The sequence below is a fragment of the Chelon labrosus genome, assembly GCF_963514085.1.
Source record: "Chelon labrosus genome assembly, chromosome: 6".
NCBI lineage: Eukaryota > Metazoa > Chordata > Actinopteri > Mugiliformes > Mugilidae > Chelon > Chelon labrosus.
In genome coordinates, this window is record NC_140342.1 from 10,122,353 (window position 1) to 10,137,511 (window position 15,159).

General features: G+C 40.7%; 2 protein-coding genes across 3 annotated transcripts in view; one reads left to right on the forward strand and one right to left on the reverse strand.

Annotated features, from left to right (window-relative positions):
- LOC311489621 (uncharacterized protein) overlaps positions 1-4,912 on the forward strand; it is a 7,002-nt gene extending 2,090 nt beyond the window's left edge. Inside the window, exons 1-4 of one of the 2 annotated variants that reach the window (XM_084546779.1) lie at positions 1,829-1,849; positions 2,129-2,243; positions 2,582-2,946; positions 3,296-4,912. In XM_084546779.1, the coding sequence (XP_084402905.1) occupies positions 2,241-2,243; positions 2,582-2,946; positions 3,296-3,431 (504 nt within the window). In that variant the 5' untranslated portion in view covers positions 1,829-1,849; positions 2,129-2,240 and the 3' untranslated portion in view covers positions 3,432-4,912. Of the gene's footprint in view, positions 1-318; positions 2,947-3,295 lie in introns of those variants that run through there. The other variant, XR_014699130.1, reaches the window with a different exon arrangement.
- Positions 4,913-5,736: 824 nt separating this feature from the next.
- On the reverse strand, positions 5,737-8,021 carry gdf15 (Growth differentiation factor-15). The gene is made up of 2 exons (XM_084546081.1): positions 7,219-8,021; positions 5,737-6,711 (listed from the first exon to the last, which is right to left on the reverse strand). Exons 1-2 carry the CDS (start codon positions 7,553-7,555, stop codon positions 5,939-5,941), a joined length of 1,110 nt encoding a protein of 369 aa, XP_084402207.1. The 5' UTR covers positions 7,556-8,021; the 3' UTR covers positions 5,737-5,938.
- Between the last annotated feature and the right edge of the window lie 7,138 nt (positions 8,022-15,159).

Sequence of the window (15,159 nt, forward strand, 5' to 3'; positions counted from 1 at the left end):
GTCATTTAATTATTCCAATTAATTATTTCCCCCAGAGAATCTTATAATAACTGATCAACAAGGTCTCTGCATGCCCACACTTGACTGCGGTGAGAATTTCACTCTCACACTTACTGCAGCAGCCGCCACAAAGACATCTGCATTTATGGCACCAAGACAGCTATGTTTTTTATTTATGGCAGTGTATCAATATCAGTAAAAACACCTCGCATGCATATTCACAAGTAAAATAAAATATATCAAGCATTTGATTTTCCTTAGAGGCCAAACACTACACATACAGTTATTGTTTCTTCCTTTTTTTTTTTTTTTCTCCAGGTGCTGAAGGCACAGTGGAGCTGTTTCACCTGCCATTAAATAGAGTGTAATTTGGTTGTAAAGTAACCATGGCAACATAGAAAAAGAAGCGACTTCAGGGCAGGTGGAGAGAAGGAGTCTGTTATTGCTGAATAAGCCTCCAGGGGGGTGAAGGCTTGAAGTTGCGCGTGTTTGTAAAGGCCTGTTTAAATGAGGAAACCCACATGTTGTTGAGGAGTCCTGTTCCCAGCTGTCCTTCCTCAGATATTGTTCATGTTTATCTATCTATAACATGATGCAGGAACAATAAGAGCAAAGCAACCAGCAGCATCTCAGTTTGTAAGCAGCTGAACGTTTCACTTCACTTTATTTGTTAAACCTGAAAGTCTGCAAGTTCCTTTAAACATCTAAACACTTTTTCTAACACCTTGGTGTGGACGGTGTTTGTGGTGCTGAGTACATGGTAACGGATGTATCAAGAATAGAGTTAATTCTTGTGAACCAGGAAGGCCCAGTGAAGGAAGCTGATTGTTGAAAAATTGGTAACAGCACAGTTAGTATTTCCATTTTGTTGAAAGTCGTCGTTTCACAAAGAATGTCTTTGTTACACTTGTGTTGTCTGCTCAGCTCTTTCATAAATGTTCGTACTGCTCAGTGCTCTGATTTCCCCTTTTTTCAAGCAAATCAGATTTATTTATGTTTTTGAACCCACATTTTATAATCACGTCCAAAGACATGCTCATTAGGTTCATTGGTGATTCTAAATTGGCCGTAGGTGTGAGCGTGAATGGTTGACAGCTGGGATAGGCTCCAGCAGACCCCGCGACCCTTAACAGGAATAAGCGGTTACAGACGAAGGATGAATGAATGAATTAATTTTATAATCACAACCACAACCATCCTCATGTTTAGCTGGTATCATCTTTTTCTGGGTTTGCAGGTATACTGCTCATAAAGTATCACAACCAGATTAAGTTTCACCTCATCATGACATTTCATTAAAAAAAAAAAATAAATAGATAAATAATAATAACACCTACTGCAGTTCTGCAATTAATCTGTCTGGTCACTGGCATGCAACCTTGTCCCTGTATGAATTAATACGAACACGCAGTTGACGTCGTGTAGTTATAATTGTAACTGTAAAAATAATACTATGCATTACTGACGTGTTACATGTTTCTGGGTTGGTCTGAGTGGTCGTTTTGAAGCTATAACACTTCAACAGAAATGAAACTGACACCTCTATGTGTAGTTTTGTAAACTAGCTGTGACAGCCATTTGGACGGGACTGTTTCTTGCAGATCTTGCAAAAGAAACTTAGTTATAGTTTGTCAGCCAATATGAATTACAATACCTGCAGAGTCTGAAATGAGATAATGCAGCATGCAGTTGTGTGTTCGTCATGCGTGGGCCAAGACTGACAGCAGAGGGAGACAAAGATCCTGTTGAACCAACCAGCAAGTTTACTCCTCTTTCTGTCACTCAAAGTGGGTAATTTCACTTTAATAGTTTGACAGTCACTTATGAAGACAGCTGGATGGATGGGGAAGTGAGTATTTCCTTTCTTTAAGTCATTCGAATTTTAAAATACTTTCACCCTTTTACTTTTAAAGTAAGAAATACAAATTTAATCCAAATTTTCTACTGATCAGAATCTGTTTTTTATCGTCAACTATTTACAGTCAAGCTAAAATCACAAGCGACTCATTGGTCAGGTTGGATTTTCCTCTATTTAGTCACTGTAAAACTAATTCAGCTCCTGTCAGCAGCATCTATTTTCAGTAAGTGCATTTACAGGAAATCATCTGGTTTCAACTCTTTTGCCCAGTTCCATGATTTCATTAAAAAGGGAACTTCACCATTGCAAGTGTGAGGTGTTCAAGACAAACTATTTAACTTCCTTCCCCGCTTAGACCTTGACCCACATCGCTGGAGCCTTGATGGTAAGATTGGAGTTTTATTGACTTGAACGTTCCCAGAGATCTGTTTGACTTGGCTCACATGTTTGGTTTCAATTTTATCTCACGTTCTGAATGGAAATGTTGTAATATAATTTAGTTTTCTGTTTCCGAGGTAATAAACATTATCACAAGGTTATGTCTTATTTGTTTATTAGATAGCAAACCAAGAATAACAAACAGATTTAAACCTAATGCCCGTCTCTGCTCTTGCAAGTTGTTCTCTCACTACAAAATACCAATTGTCCTGTTGTGTATAAATGATTATGATTATATATAGAATAATATTAAGAAACTTTATTCTATATTTTTCACAATTGCAGATCATGGCGCATAATGGCACTTGCCCACCGGGAAATTGCACAGACCTGCCTGTGACCCACTCATCGAATGCAGGTTTAGCTGTGGGACTTACATTCTTCTTTCTGGTGGTCATCATCGCTGGTGTGATCGTTTATAAAATGTTTGAGAGAATCAGGAGGATTTTGCCATTTGGAAACGGACGCAGCCACACAAAGGAGGATACCCCAAACGCCCCGCAAACTGTTCCACATCAGTACAGCAGTGTGGTGATGGAGCAGTCAGTACAGCAGGAGCAGTCAATACAGCAGGAGCAGTCAATACAGCAGGCCCAGGCCCCTATCTACGAAAATACTGGCTACAGACGGCCACCCGCAGACCAGAGCAGGTAAGCTGTACTAAGTGTTTACATGTGGTTAAATTTTGCTAAAAAGTTGTTTCGATCAGACCGAATAGAGGGAAACAGAAACGCTGTGTGTGTTTCCCTGTTTTACACGGTCCTGTTGTAATACTTGCAAATGCACTGCTCTTCTGTTTTATGCAGTTCAAAATCTATTTATCAAACACGTCGGCTGATGACTCACTGCTGGAGTTTGTCTCTAAGCAAGAATAGATAGCGGGTGAAGGAAATCCGCTCGGTTTACATCGTGTTTGTCATGTTTCATAAGAGTTTCACATCTGAGTATTGCTTTCTGGAAGGAACATTGTCCTCATTATGATTTATTGTTTCTCAAAAGTCCACCCATCGAACCTGAAGAGGATGTGTACCTGCAGTGTGATTCAGCAGATGATGGAGTATACCTCAATGATCCGTCATATACCTTCCGCACAGAATCCCCGGGTGAAGACGTGTATATTGATCCAAATTCATAGGACACTTCTCTATTAATTAATGAAATTTATGTATATATATATATATATATATGTATAAATGCATAAAGTTACAAAGCTGCTTTTTAATGGACTGACTGTAAACAGAATTTATTGACTATCCGGAAGAAATGTGTGCCTGTATGCCTTCAGTATTATTGGATGTCATCCGTAAACTTTTACTATATGCAATTATTGTTACTTATTTTCTGTTACATCTACACTGCCATTACATTTTGCTGTTTGTACACGTATTTGATTGCTATTGTTTTTGCCACAGTTCAAGGTATGACTGTTTTGGACGCAGCAATACAAGCTAATTAGTCTGCTGATTAGATTTGGCTGTTTTATGTTGTTCTCGTTATACATCCGATGTTTCTGGTGAGTCACTTTTGTCACCTTTTATAGGAGAAGTGTGGACCGTGTAGTCCAGTGAATAAAGTCAAGCATGTACAGTATTCTGCTTTTTATTTTTTCACAGATGTCAACTTGAATATATTTTCTTCAGTAAGCGGGCATGTTTAAAATAAATCTACGGAAAAACACTTTTTTATGCTCCACATTTACAGTACGAACACACTTCAGTAAGCTGATGCACATCGTGAAATGCATGGGTGGTTGTATTCACTGTGTTTACACATCCATTTATGTGTTTAGTGACATTTTGCCATTAGCTCATTTTGCTGCCAGTGTTTTCACCGTCTACAGCTGCATCGCTGATTTAGGTTACATTGCTTTTGACTGCATTAAATGAACACAGACAGCTTTCCTGTATAAAACTTCTATGAATTGTTATTACCAGCAATGGTTTATCACTCTGGTTTAGGCTCTGCTGAGACGAGACACGAAAGGCACGAAAATGATGTTCACTTATTATTAGCCAATAGCCGCTGTTTTGTGTGTGGCAAGAGTGAAAACAGGAAAAGTATCAAAAAGCATTTTTAAAAAACCAAAAGAAGAAATGTGGTTTTGCACACAGACATGTCTAGCATACACACCAGTGAGCCCTCCAAAAAAATACAAGCGTCAGCAAAACTTCACGCTTGTGGTTCATCAGTTTTTCAGACTAGACCTCCGGAGAGGATGTGAAATTCTTTCTTGCCGTTTGGAATTTGAATCCCGCTGTCTTATAAATGAACGCAAATTAAATATTAAAGCTGCTAAACAATCGGACAGACGTGCTCTTTTCTAGAGGGGGTTGTAGAAAAAAAATAGCTTCCTTTTAAATAATGTCACATAATTTTCCAGGGAGGATGTGAGGATTGAAACCAAGAGAAAGCCAAACACTGGGGGTCAAAATGATCTTTTCACTCCCCCAGAGTCGTGTCACAGCTGAGGACGTCATCCTCGAAACAAAGAGGGACAACAAAAAAAAAAGGATCAAAAACAAAGAAGTGAATGAGCACTTACTGGACAGAGGTCTATATTTACCACTAGAAAATAGCACTTCCAGTTAGCATTTGTTCCTGCAGCTCTGATTAATCATATATTCATTCATCTGCCTATTTATTCAGTCATACCGGATCTCTCAGCATGTCCCACCTTTTTAATACAGTAATTCTATTAATTTCAAATCACATATGCTCGGGTTTAAGTGACCTTTACCCATACAAAGATAAATACGATGAAGTGCTTTTCTTGGAACAATTAAACTATAAACATAGTTTATAGGAGCATGCTTCTGATGTCATCTCTTTCACTTCATAGGAATCGCAGGGCTCTGTCAGTACGCTTTTAACTCCAAACCTTGAGCGTTACTGTTTGTTCTCAGCAGCGCTTAAAAGCAAATATTACAGACACAAACTTTGATGAATCTCTCATGCATCTGTATTTATAGTATCGTCATTAATAATATGAAAGCTGTGTAGTTTTCACATGTACAGGAAACGTTTCTCTTTTTGCAACTTGACGTTTCCCTTATTGGTCTCGTCCTTTAACAGTCAAGGCAAACATGAACTTATCATATCTTTACACTCCGGTTTCTCAGGCACTTGGCCTTGACCTTCCTGACCTAAAGCAATTGATATTGTTCCTGTAGATGAATGACAAGTATGAGAAAATGCCATACTCATGCTTTTATTCTGAAATGTACATGTTGGCGTCTTCGAGTGCAGCAGTTCAGCATGAATAAACAGCAACATTTATTTCCATGTAATTGTTGAAATGTGTGAGACATCAAGCAAAATATCTTAAGCAATGCAGTCCAGTACAGTTGAATTGTAACCAAATATGCTGTAACATAACACAACTACAACAAAATAACACCATAAATAGAACGTCAATAAATAATTATAAATGCAAAGATATTAATGCACTGCTCCACTCTTTGAACAATAGCAGTAACATTAGTTTCCTTTTCAAAATCAAGTAATAGTGGATCAATTTAAGTTATCTAGAGATAAAATACATCTTTTACAACTCCATCAGTGTTGTTTTCCTCATGTAACATATTTTTCTCTAACAGAAACTGATTCTCAGAAGTTAGAACTTGATGTGAAAATGACTTCTCCTCAGGCACAGTGACATTTACTGACAATAAAGTCGTTGAAAGGAGTCAGTTTCAACCTTCCCTCGCTGTCATAGTGCATGAGGACCATGGGCTCGTAAGCTGCCGGCACACAGCAGGGGTGAGGAGTCCCTCCTTTGGTAATCAGGTGCAGTCGGGACTTGACCTGCGTGTGCATACTCGCCGGCTTGTAGTTGTGGGGGCAGGTGCCGTCACAGAAATGCATCGTGTATTCAACCGGGGCCACCACCCAGTCCGTCCAGCCGATGTCTTTAAAGGACACGTTGATTGACTTCCGGCAGCACCATCCTCTTTCGTCGCACTCGTCTTCCTTGTTGGAGCGACGCAGCCTCGGTTTGGGCTGCGTGAGGCCCAATTCCAGAGAAATGACTGGATGCGAGGCGCCTCTGTTATGCACAACCATCCCTACATCCACAACAAGTGGCTGACCACCAGTCGTCGTCCACCTCTCCACATCAGGGCTGATGTCCACTATCACATCATGAGTGCTTGAGATGTTGGTATGGAGTATGGAGTCTGTGTAAGTCCAGGCGGGAGAGAGCTTCACCCCGTTGACTTTAACTTTAATCTTCTGTCTTACCTCAGGCTCAGCTAAACTGACTTTATCTAAAATCTGCGTAGAAATCTTCAGTTCTGCTCGAGCTACACTCAGATCTCTCTGGATGTTTGGATCCTCCTGGAAAACGGCTCTGTACCACTGGATATGTTGACCTGACCTTGTGTGCCTCCGCCTCCGAAGAACCGTTGGCGCCTCTGCTGAAAACCACGGAAACAGAGAAAAAATTCACACAAGATGCAAAGTTGGTGACGTCCTGTAATTAAGTACATTTAGCATCAAGGCCCGGAACAAAGCTGTCTTATCATTGGTTGACTCATATTGATGACAATAATTAAAATATGTTCAAAGTGTAACACTGCGTACAAGGTGTGCCTGTTACGCTGGTGATTTCTAAAAGCTTGTAGGAATGTGTTTGCTTTTGTTTAAAGGACTATTTGATGGCTACAGCTTCTATTTCCAGCCATTTATATATGTTTAGGTTCTGCACATATCAGTACCAGGAATCACAGTTCTACACCTGGAGCATAAACTATTGAAACAGAAGTTATTTATAGCATTCATAACCACAGCAGTACAATAGCTTTGTCTGCACCTGCAGAGGTAAACTGCTGTCCTTCTCTCACTCAAACTGTTCGAGTGGAAGAACAGCTAAATTAGGCACAGGTCTCTTTGGTATATTATATCTGTGTGAAAAAAGTTCTCACCTGGAAAGAGCACAGTGGTTATGGTAGATTGTAGGGTTTTCTTTACAGGCTGGCTGGAATTTCCTCTCATCTCTTTAATTTTTTCACTGTAGAGCTCATACATCCTCTTCAACTCCTGCTCCGAGGCCTTTCGAGTTGGCCTGGGCTCCCTGTCCATACCCAAAGAGCTGAGTATTCCCGTCTTCACCGCCTCCAGTAGCAGGGCCTTCTGACTGTCCTTCCTGTCCACATTGGGTGTGCCTGTGTGGACCACGTGAGGCCGACTCTCCCCTGATGTGGAGGTGGGGAGCAGCAGTGTGCAAGTGATGAGTCGAAGGAGTGTGTAGGATCTGAGCATGGTGAGCCTGCCAGGTAGGTTCTTGACATGCTTTTTATAGAGTTTCTGTGTCGCCACACCCCCAGTTGGTCAGGTGAGCCTTTTGATGTGATCTCTTAGTCATTATGAGGCAACATTTTGTCAAATTGAGGTACAAGTTCAAAAGATGAGACATGTGCAATCAGAAACCTGTGTTTTATCATCTGTGTTTACACTTGTGAAGTGAGAGTCTGGGTATTAAATTAAGGGATTTGTGAATGAGATTTGGTTACATCACAAGTTTATGGTCACTGGAATATCCAGTTATGCATCACTTAATCAAATAAATGACCATATGACACACCCTGACCAGTTTCATCATCTCTGGGGTTATACCTGTGTTAGTTTTTTTTGATCCTGTGTGTTTCTGTTTCCTGCAACCCTGCCTAATACAGTGAGAGGTAAGAATCAGTTACAATAATAAGGGATTCAGCTGCTTTGCTCAAATCTCGGATGTTCCTGCCAGAATCTCCAGGTTAACTGAGCAATCTGACCTGAGCACATATTTTCTAACAGAACCGACTGGTAGCACACAATAAACAAAGCAAGAAAAAATAAAGGTGGAAAGTGGAAATTATCTATATTTAGATCATCCCTACTAAAACCAGTGCAAACCGGAAATGGCTCAAGGTTGAAGTAGGAGATAAAGAAGCAAAGGAGTTATCTCAACTGTTAAAAGGGAACTCTCTTGATATTTACCATAGACATCTGTCTGATCTGACAACTGTCTGTCTGTTCTTACAGAATTTAAATAATCGTACTACTAATGTAAGGAGCAAGACAAAGATGAAATGGAGCTCTCTGTGAAGACAGATGCTTAAAATAGACATAAAACATATCTGATCTCAACCTAGACTGTCCACTGTGTTGGATAAAAGAGCAGCATTCTTGCCTTATCAGTAATGATTGATGGGAGAGATCAAAGAGCTTAACACGGGCAACAGCTACGCTGTGGAGCGTTGCCAAGTAGTTATCAGCAAATAACGTGAAAATCCACGCTTCTTGTCCGTAAATAGAGTCACTGCTCTGCTTAATTACAAAGTAGTTTCCCCACCCTATTACGTGGCTGTCTGTGTCAATGACCCTAATCTTTCCACCTCAGGACATTCCAGACGGCCGACTGATAAAGAGTTCCTTTTCATTTATGTATGGAACATGGTATTATGGATGCACTATTGCCAAACTGTGAGCTTGGATGTTTAGCATTTTGAGCAACCATTAAACCATAAAACTAGAAAAATGTGTACCACACAACGATAAAATTAACTGTGAAAATGCTTATTCAACTTGAGTGACTAAAAGTCTTATTTCCACCACAAGAACCTTCGGTGTATTTCCACAGCAGGGTCCAGGGTCTAACTTTGGCATCTAAATTTTGCAAGGCTGTACTTTTCAAAAGTACAGGAAGTTTAGGGGTAGAGCTTGCAGCGCTGGAAATTTGAAAATTGAGTCAGTCTGAACAATTCTTTATAAAGTCTGACTGCTTACTTTAAGTCTACTGTTTTGGTCGGTTTGCTTCCACTGCTCACCTCCTTTCCATCATTAGACTCAGTGACCGCAGTAACAAAGCTGTAAATCACCTGGCATGAGGCCTCTTTGTAATTATTGTTACTGTACAGTTGACTGGACTGTAGTTGAGCGGGTTGTTTTCATTTTCATAGACCAGAATCGCGTAATATTTGTGGGTAAAGCTTTTGGTGAAAAAAGGAGCTTCAGAGGAACTCTCAAATAAATGTCTGGGCAGCTGACAAGGCTCAAAAATAAATTACGAAATGAAGAAGAAAGACGCACGCTTGTACAGTTTTACATGTAACATGCTTGAGACTTCCTCTTTAGTGTTGAAGTTAATTCAAATCTGAAATTAAACAGTCTGAGAAGGAAACGTGGCTCTGCAGTGGGGGTTGCTATTGCTTGGCCATAAAATGCCAAAAGACAACGGCTAAAATATGTATTATCTACTGATATGTCATAAAATTAAAGAAAATTGCCCCCAATCAAGTTGACTTAACTGGAAGTAATATGTGAATCTCTGAGCAGTGAGTCATGTAGCTGATGAAACAATCATGTGAGCCACCTTTGCAAGCCGAAAGTGTGTGAAAGGTGTAAAGTGACTCATGCAAACCTGCACGGTTATTTGAACTGTATTTTTGCACTCTCGCTCTCTTCTCATCCCCCTTTCTTCCTGCCTTTTCATCTCTTGTAGCGTGCGGGAAAGAGAGGGAAACCCCCTCCGAATTGTTTTGTCATCATGAAAGAGCAGTTTCAAAGAACTGTCAGTGAATTTCATCATGCACGTTGCGCAGCCTGGAAGTCTTGCAAGATGTTACTACCTACTACAAATAACGTCTTTTCTTTTCAGCATGTAATGTATTTTAACCGACTTTGAGTTCTAACAAAAAATCTAACAAATGTAAACACATTTTACGATTGAAGTGCAAACAACTCAGACATGCAGCCTGTCAATCACAGGAATGAATGACTCGTGACTTGCAAGCAGTGAAAGACTTAGCTGTAATATGTTTCATACTTCTTTAACTGTTTTACTAACGTACGTGTTCATGATAATTAGCAATTATTATTGTCGTTTCTTTCATTTACATATATATCCATTCTTTTTAAACTATTCTCTCTACTTGCCCATGTATTCAGAGTCACATGGAACGGAAGTCAAGCAGAGATCGCCACAGTTTATGTTGACTTACTGTTCCATGGCGCCCTCTTGTGATCCTAAAGCTACAATACAGAATTTAATCAAATGAGCACAACTTTATTTGGTCAGAGGGCAGATGGGAAATATAATATAAACACAAGCGTTTCATTAAAGGTGAGAGAGACCAAGTGGACTGTGATACACTGTATGTGTGTGGACACTTTATAAAAACAAAGTCTGCAAGTATAAGCGCAACAGTTTTCTTTTGTGAAATAGCTCAGTGCTGTTATATTGATTCAAAGTTGTCCTGATTGGATCTAATTTAACCCCTGAACTCTTCTTCTTCTTCTCTCTCTCTCTCTCTTTTTTTTTTTTTGCAAATCTGTATAATCACTTTTAAAATCTTATATTTTTTTGTGCTATTTCTTATTTACAGTACCCAAGAACGAGGCTGGATTTAGAGTAGACCTCTTTTTTCTTATCTTTACTTTTCATTCATTCTTTCATTCATCTTCTGTAACCGCTTGTCCTGTGAAGGGTCGCGGGGTCTGCTGGAGCCTATCCCAGCTGTCATCGGGCGAGAGGCAGGGTACAGCCTGGACAGGTCGCCAGTCTGTCGCTAGCCAGTGGGAGGAAGCCAGAGTAGCCGGAGAGAACCCACGCAGGCACAGGGAGAACATGCAAACTCCACACAGAAATGCCCATGGATTCGAACCCGGGACCTTCTTGCTGTGAGGCATCAGTGCTTGTTCCTGTTGAGGGTCGCGGGGTCTGCGCAGGTCTGCTGGAGCCTATCCCAGCAGTCATCGGGCGAGAGACGGGGTACACCCTGGACAGGTCGCCAGTCTATCACAGGGCTAACACAGAGAGCCGGACAACCATTCACACTCACACTCACACCTACGGCCAATTTAGAATCACCAGTTAACCTAACCAGCATGTCTTTGGATGGTGGGAGGAAGCCAGAGTACCTGGAGAGAACCCACGCAGACACAGGGAGAACATGCAAACTCCACACAGAAAGGCCCAGCCGGCCCATGGATTTGAACCTGGGACCTTCTCGCTGTGAGGCATCAGTGCTAAACACCTCGTTACTGTGCCGCCCACTCTTCACTTTTCAGTGACATAAAAACAGATAAATGAGGTTAAGATACAGACAAGGAGAAAAACAGAAATAACTACGAACAGGGGCATAGTGAGAACAGGAAGAGATGACTTTCAGGCTTTACTGGTTCTCCTAATGAGCATGGAGCATATGAAGATGACCTACGCTGTATCACATGGAGAGCACAACAGAAGGACACAAAGAGACTTTACAATCTGTGCTTTCCTAGCTCCAAAATCTGTCCGCAATCTGGAGAAGATTTACGTTTCACTTCAAGAATTTGGTCTCATTTCGCGGAAATGTGCAAAAACATGTGAGGCAAGTACATTAGAAGTATTAGTGCAGTGGAATTCAGCCATCTTCCTCGTCATCTGGGTTGAAATTACTTCCTGGGTCGAGGCTGATTAGGATTCTAGCCCTGGAGTTTAATGCTGTTTATGTTGGTGAAAAAAAAAATGGTTCAACAAAGGCAAGGGGGAAACACAGTAGACACACTAACTGGTACACCTGAACAGTGATCTGCAATAATATACTGACTGTACAGACTGAAAAAAACATTGATGTTTGGGTAAAAGGTGCACATTTGAATCAGACGCAGTACAGTTTGTTTGTGTCATCACAGATTACTGTGATTCATGAGTGTTGTTGCCCCACACAATCTGTTTCCAAAATCAGATCATTTTCTGATTATGATCTGATTATTCAGTCCCACTTTTTCAAAACACACAGAAGAAGAACTTAATGGCGCATATATAAAAACAAAATACAAATCTGGACAAATATTAAGGCTGCGATAAGTGCTTGATTTCTGACATTCATGTTCTTTTCTATTTGTGGTCTCAGATAAACAGTGATCATCACAAGGGAACAAGGAAGGGTTCACATCCTTGTGGCTTACATAAATGGACATGTGACATCAAGAGACAAACCATTGTTTCATATGGAAAAAAAAAACAAAACACATCACAGTACCGCTGGGTGACAGGCGCAGATCAATCGCTGCCTGCGCTATTCAGCTTCAGAGCACAATTGTTCTGCAGCCTCTTTCTGATAAAGTGTTATTCCACCAGACGGACGCTGTTATTTGACACGATGGGTGAATAGAAGATTAACTGTCTTTAACCAACGCGCCGTAGACAAACAGCCTGCGTGTATCAGAAGGAAATAAGTGGAGTGCATGTGTCTCTGGTGAGGTCAGTGCTACAAAGGCATGCTTCTGTTTCTCTTCATGCCTTTTTCAGCGCTTAGCAGTGCGGTATCATGGGTTTGTTTAGAAACTCCTACCCCGTCTAACCAGACTGGGGCTTGCTCAGATAGGACCATGATTTCTGAGGGGACTTGAGAGGACATGTCAAGACCTTATGAGTGTTTATGTGTGTGATAAATGTCAATAACATACAGTAACACCTATAGTTTGACAACTGATCACAGAGTATCAACACCAGGGTAGGGTCAACATGTGTTCTCACTTAATAAATAGGTTAACTACCCTTCCGCCACCTGATCAGCTGACTGATCACCTTTTCGTGCCGGTCGTGGAGCTCGCCTCGGGGGGGGGTGGGGTGGGGAGGGGGAGGAGTTGTTGGCGGTGGCGGTGGTGGTGCAGAAGCAACGAGGAGGATTGTATCCACGCTCCCGGGGTGAGGACGGAGCGCAGAATGGGCTGACTGACCGGAGATCCGCTTTGGGTTTTTTTTTTTATTGTCTTCAGTGATGGATGAGCCGAATATCCTGAGACGCCGCGGTCTGCAGGTAAACGGAGGCTGCCATGACAGCACTCGGTTGTGGTTGTTTCCAGGCAAACGGGATGATATGATGAAGATGATGATGAGCCACTGGCGGCGGTCCAAGGCTATTTCTCCGAGATTTTCTCTGGGTGTAGCATTTGATCTGCTCTTTATTTTTTTCATTTAAACAAAGATATATCTTATTGTTTTCTGACATACGTCTACTGTGACATCTTTTAAAAAAAAAAAAAAAAAAAAAATATGAATGGATCATGTTCATTGTGCCTGATGTCCATTCATCAAAACTGATAATGTGTGTGTGAACTGTAGCAAATTAGTGAGCCTAATGAATTTCTGAATGTGATCTGATTTCACTTCTCGTGTGTTTATTTTGGAGCTCTTCCTTGATGCCTTCAATCTGGTTGCCTTGGTGATAGGAGCAACCCAATGTTTCCTGGCAGAAATATCTTTAATCTTCTCCTGAGAGCCATGTTGTTAGTCAGGAATGTTTAAAATGTGAATAATTAGGAGGTTTTCCTCCCCCCTCTTCATTCATGTGTATATTTTCTGTATACATCAAGTAGTAAAGGCAGCTTTGTCTTTACCAGGGGTCTGTTATGGAGGAGGTGATACTGGGTGCGTGATGAAAGACTCACCAGTCCAAGCTGGGTGTTAACTGTTTTCCTTCCCACCTTTCATTCAGAGATTTTAGGTTAAATGCAACCCTGCTATTACAAAAGATAATTAAATAAATTACCATAACAGTAATAACTATAACAATAATGATGAGATGTGAAAACATTGTCTGTATAAAGACACATTGTTGTTTAGATATGTGTTTACCCACCTCGATTTTTGTCCCTCTCTGACATTAATTCTGTTTAGAAGAAAGAAAAGCTAAAGAACAGTGCTGATAGTCCCAAAATGATTTGTGCACAACCTCTCCAGTGCCAGCCTGCCCTACAAATCCTGACCGGCAAGGGCAGTTTTCTAGTGCAAACACAGTAGCCACAGGCGACTATAAGGATTTGTGTCCTCGCAATTAAATGGCCACGAGGCCCACTTGTCTTGCGAGAGAAACTAGACCACGCTGTAGCTAATGGTGTTTGTGCTACACTGAAATTAACTGAGGTGGGAGAGTGGCAGAGAAAAGAAAACAACCATAATCAGAGCTAATTATTATTATTATTATTATTTTATTTTATTTTTTACTTTTTATGGATTTAAACTGTTACAGTAAATCATTTAAATGTTCATCCCTGTTTACTGTGGAGGAAACTTGCTTTTCATAGCAACAAAAATATTCCAAATTAGAGGAAAATAAGAAGTGTTACATGATAAGAAAAGTAACGTTGAGATGTGACATCTTTAGCTAAACAATAAACATTCTTAGGTATTCTCTACAATTTGAATTTTAAAGCAGTGCATTAATAGCAAACATGGAGGATGTGACTTTACAAATGTTCTGGGTTTTCAGTCTTTCCCGTTTCTTTCATTCTAGAAGGAGCTGAGTCTTCCTCGCAGGGGAAATGTGTAAGTATTATCAGCCGATCCTTTTCTGTGCACGCCGCAAACAAGACCAGCCAGGTGTCTGTCACTTGTCAGTTTTTAGTTTGCCTGCATGTCATTTTTCACACGAGTATACAGTCAGTTGATCCTCTGCTGACAGGCAGGAACACCTGAAATTGCTTCAGAAAGACAGAGCAGTCTCACCGCTCAGACAGGTTTTACATAAACAGAGACAGTGCATGCGGGAAACCTTCTGAGTATATGAGAATCAATAGGTTGACTCTTCTTTATTCTTTTTGGCAAGGATAAAAGAATGAGTATTTACAGCATTTGTAACCTAGGCTTCATGCTGTTACTCTTTTAAATATTTGAACTAAGTCGGCAAACTGAGCAAGCTCCTACAGGTAGCTGCTTAGTTATGTCTGTTTGTTTTTCTCTAATTCTTTTCCTCTTCGCGATCCAGAGGAAATTGATTCATCGTCACAGCTCATATGACGTTTTATCAGTCGGACAGTGCCACGCGTGAACAGCACGAAGGCAGTTTCTTGCGAATTTGCCGGAGTAAATGCCCCAGTCGGAATAACGTCAGCGTCTT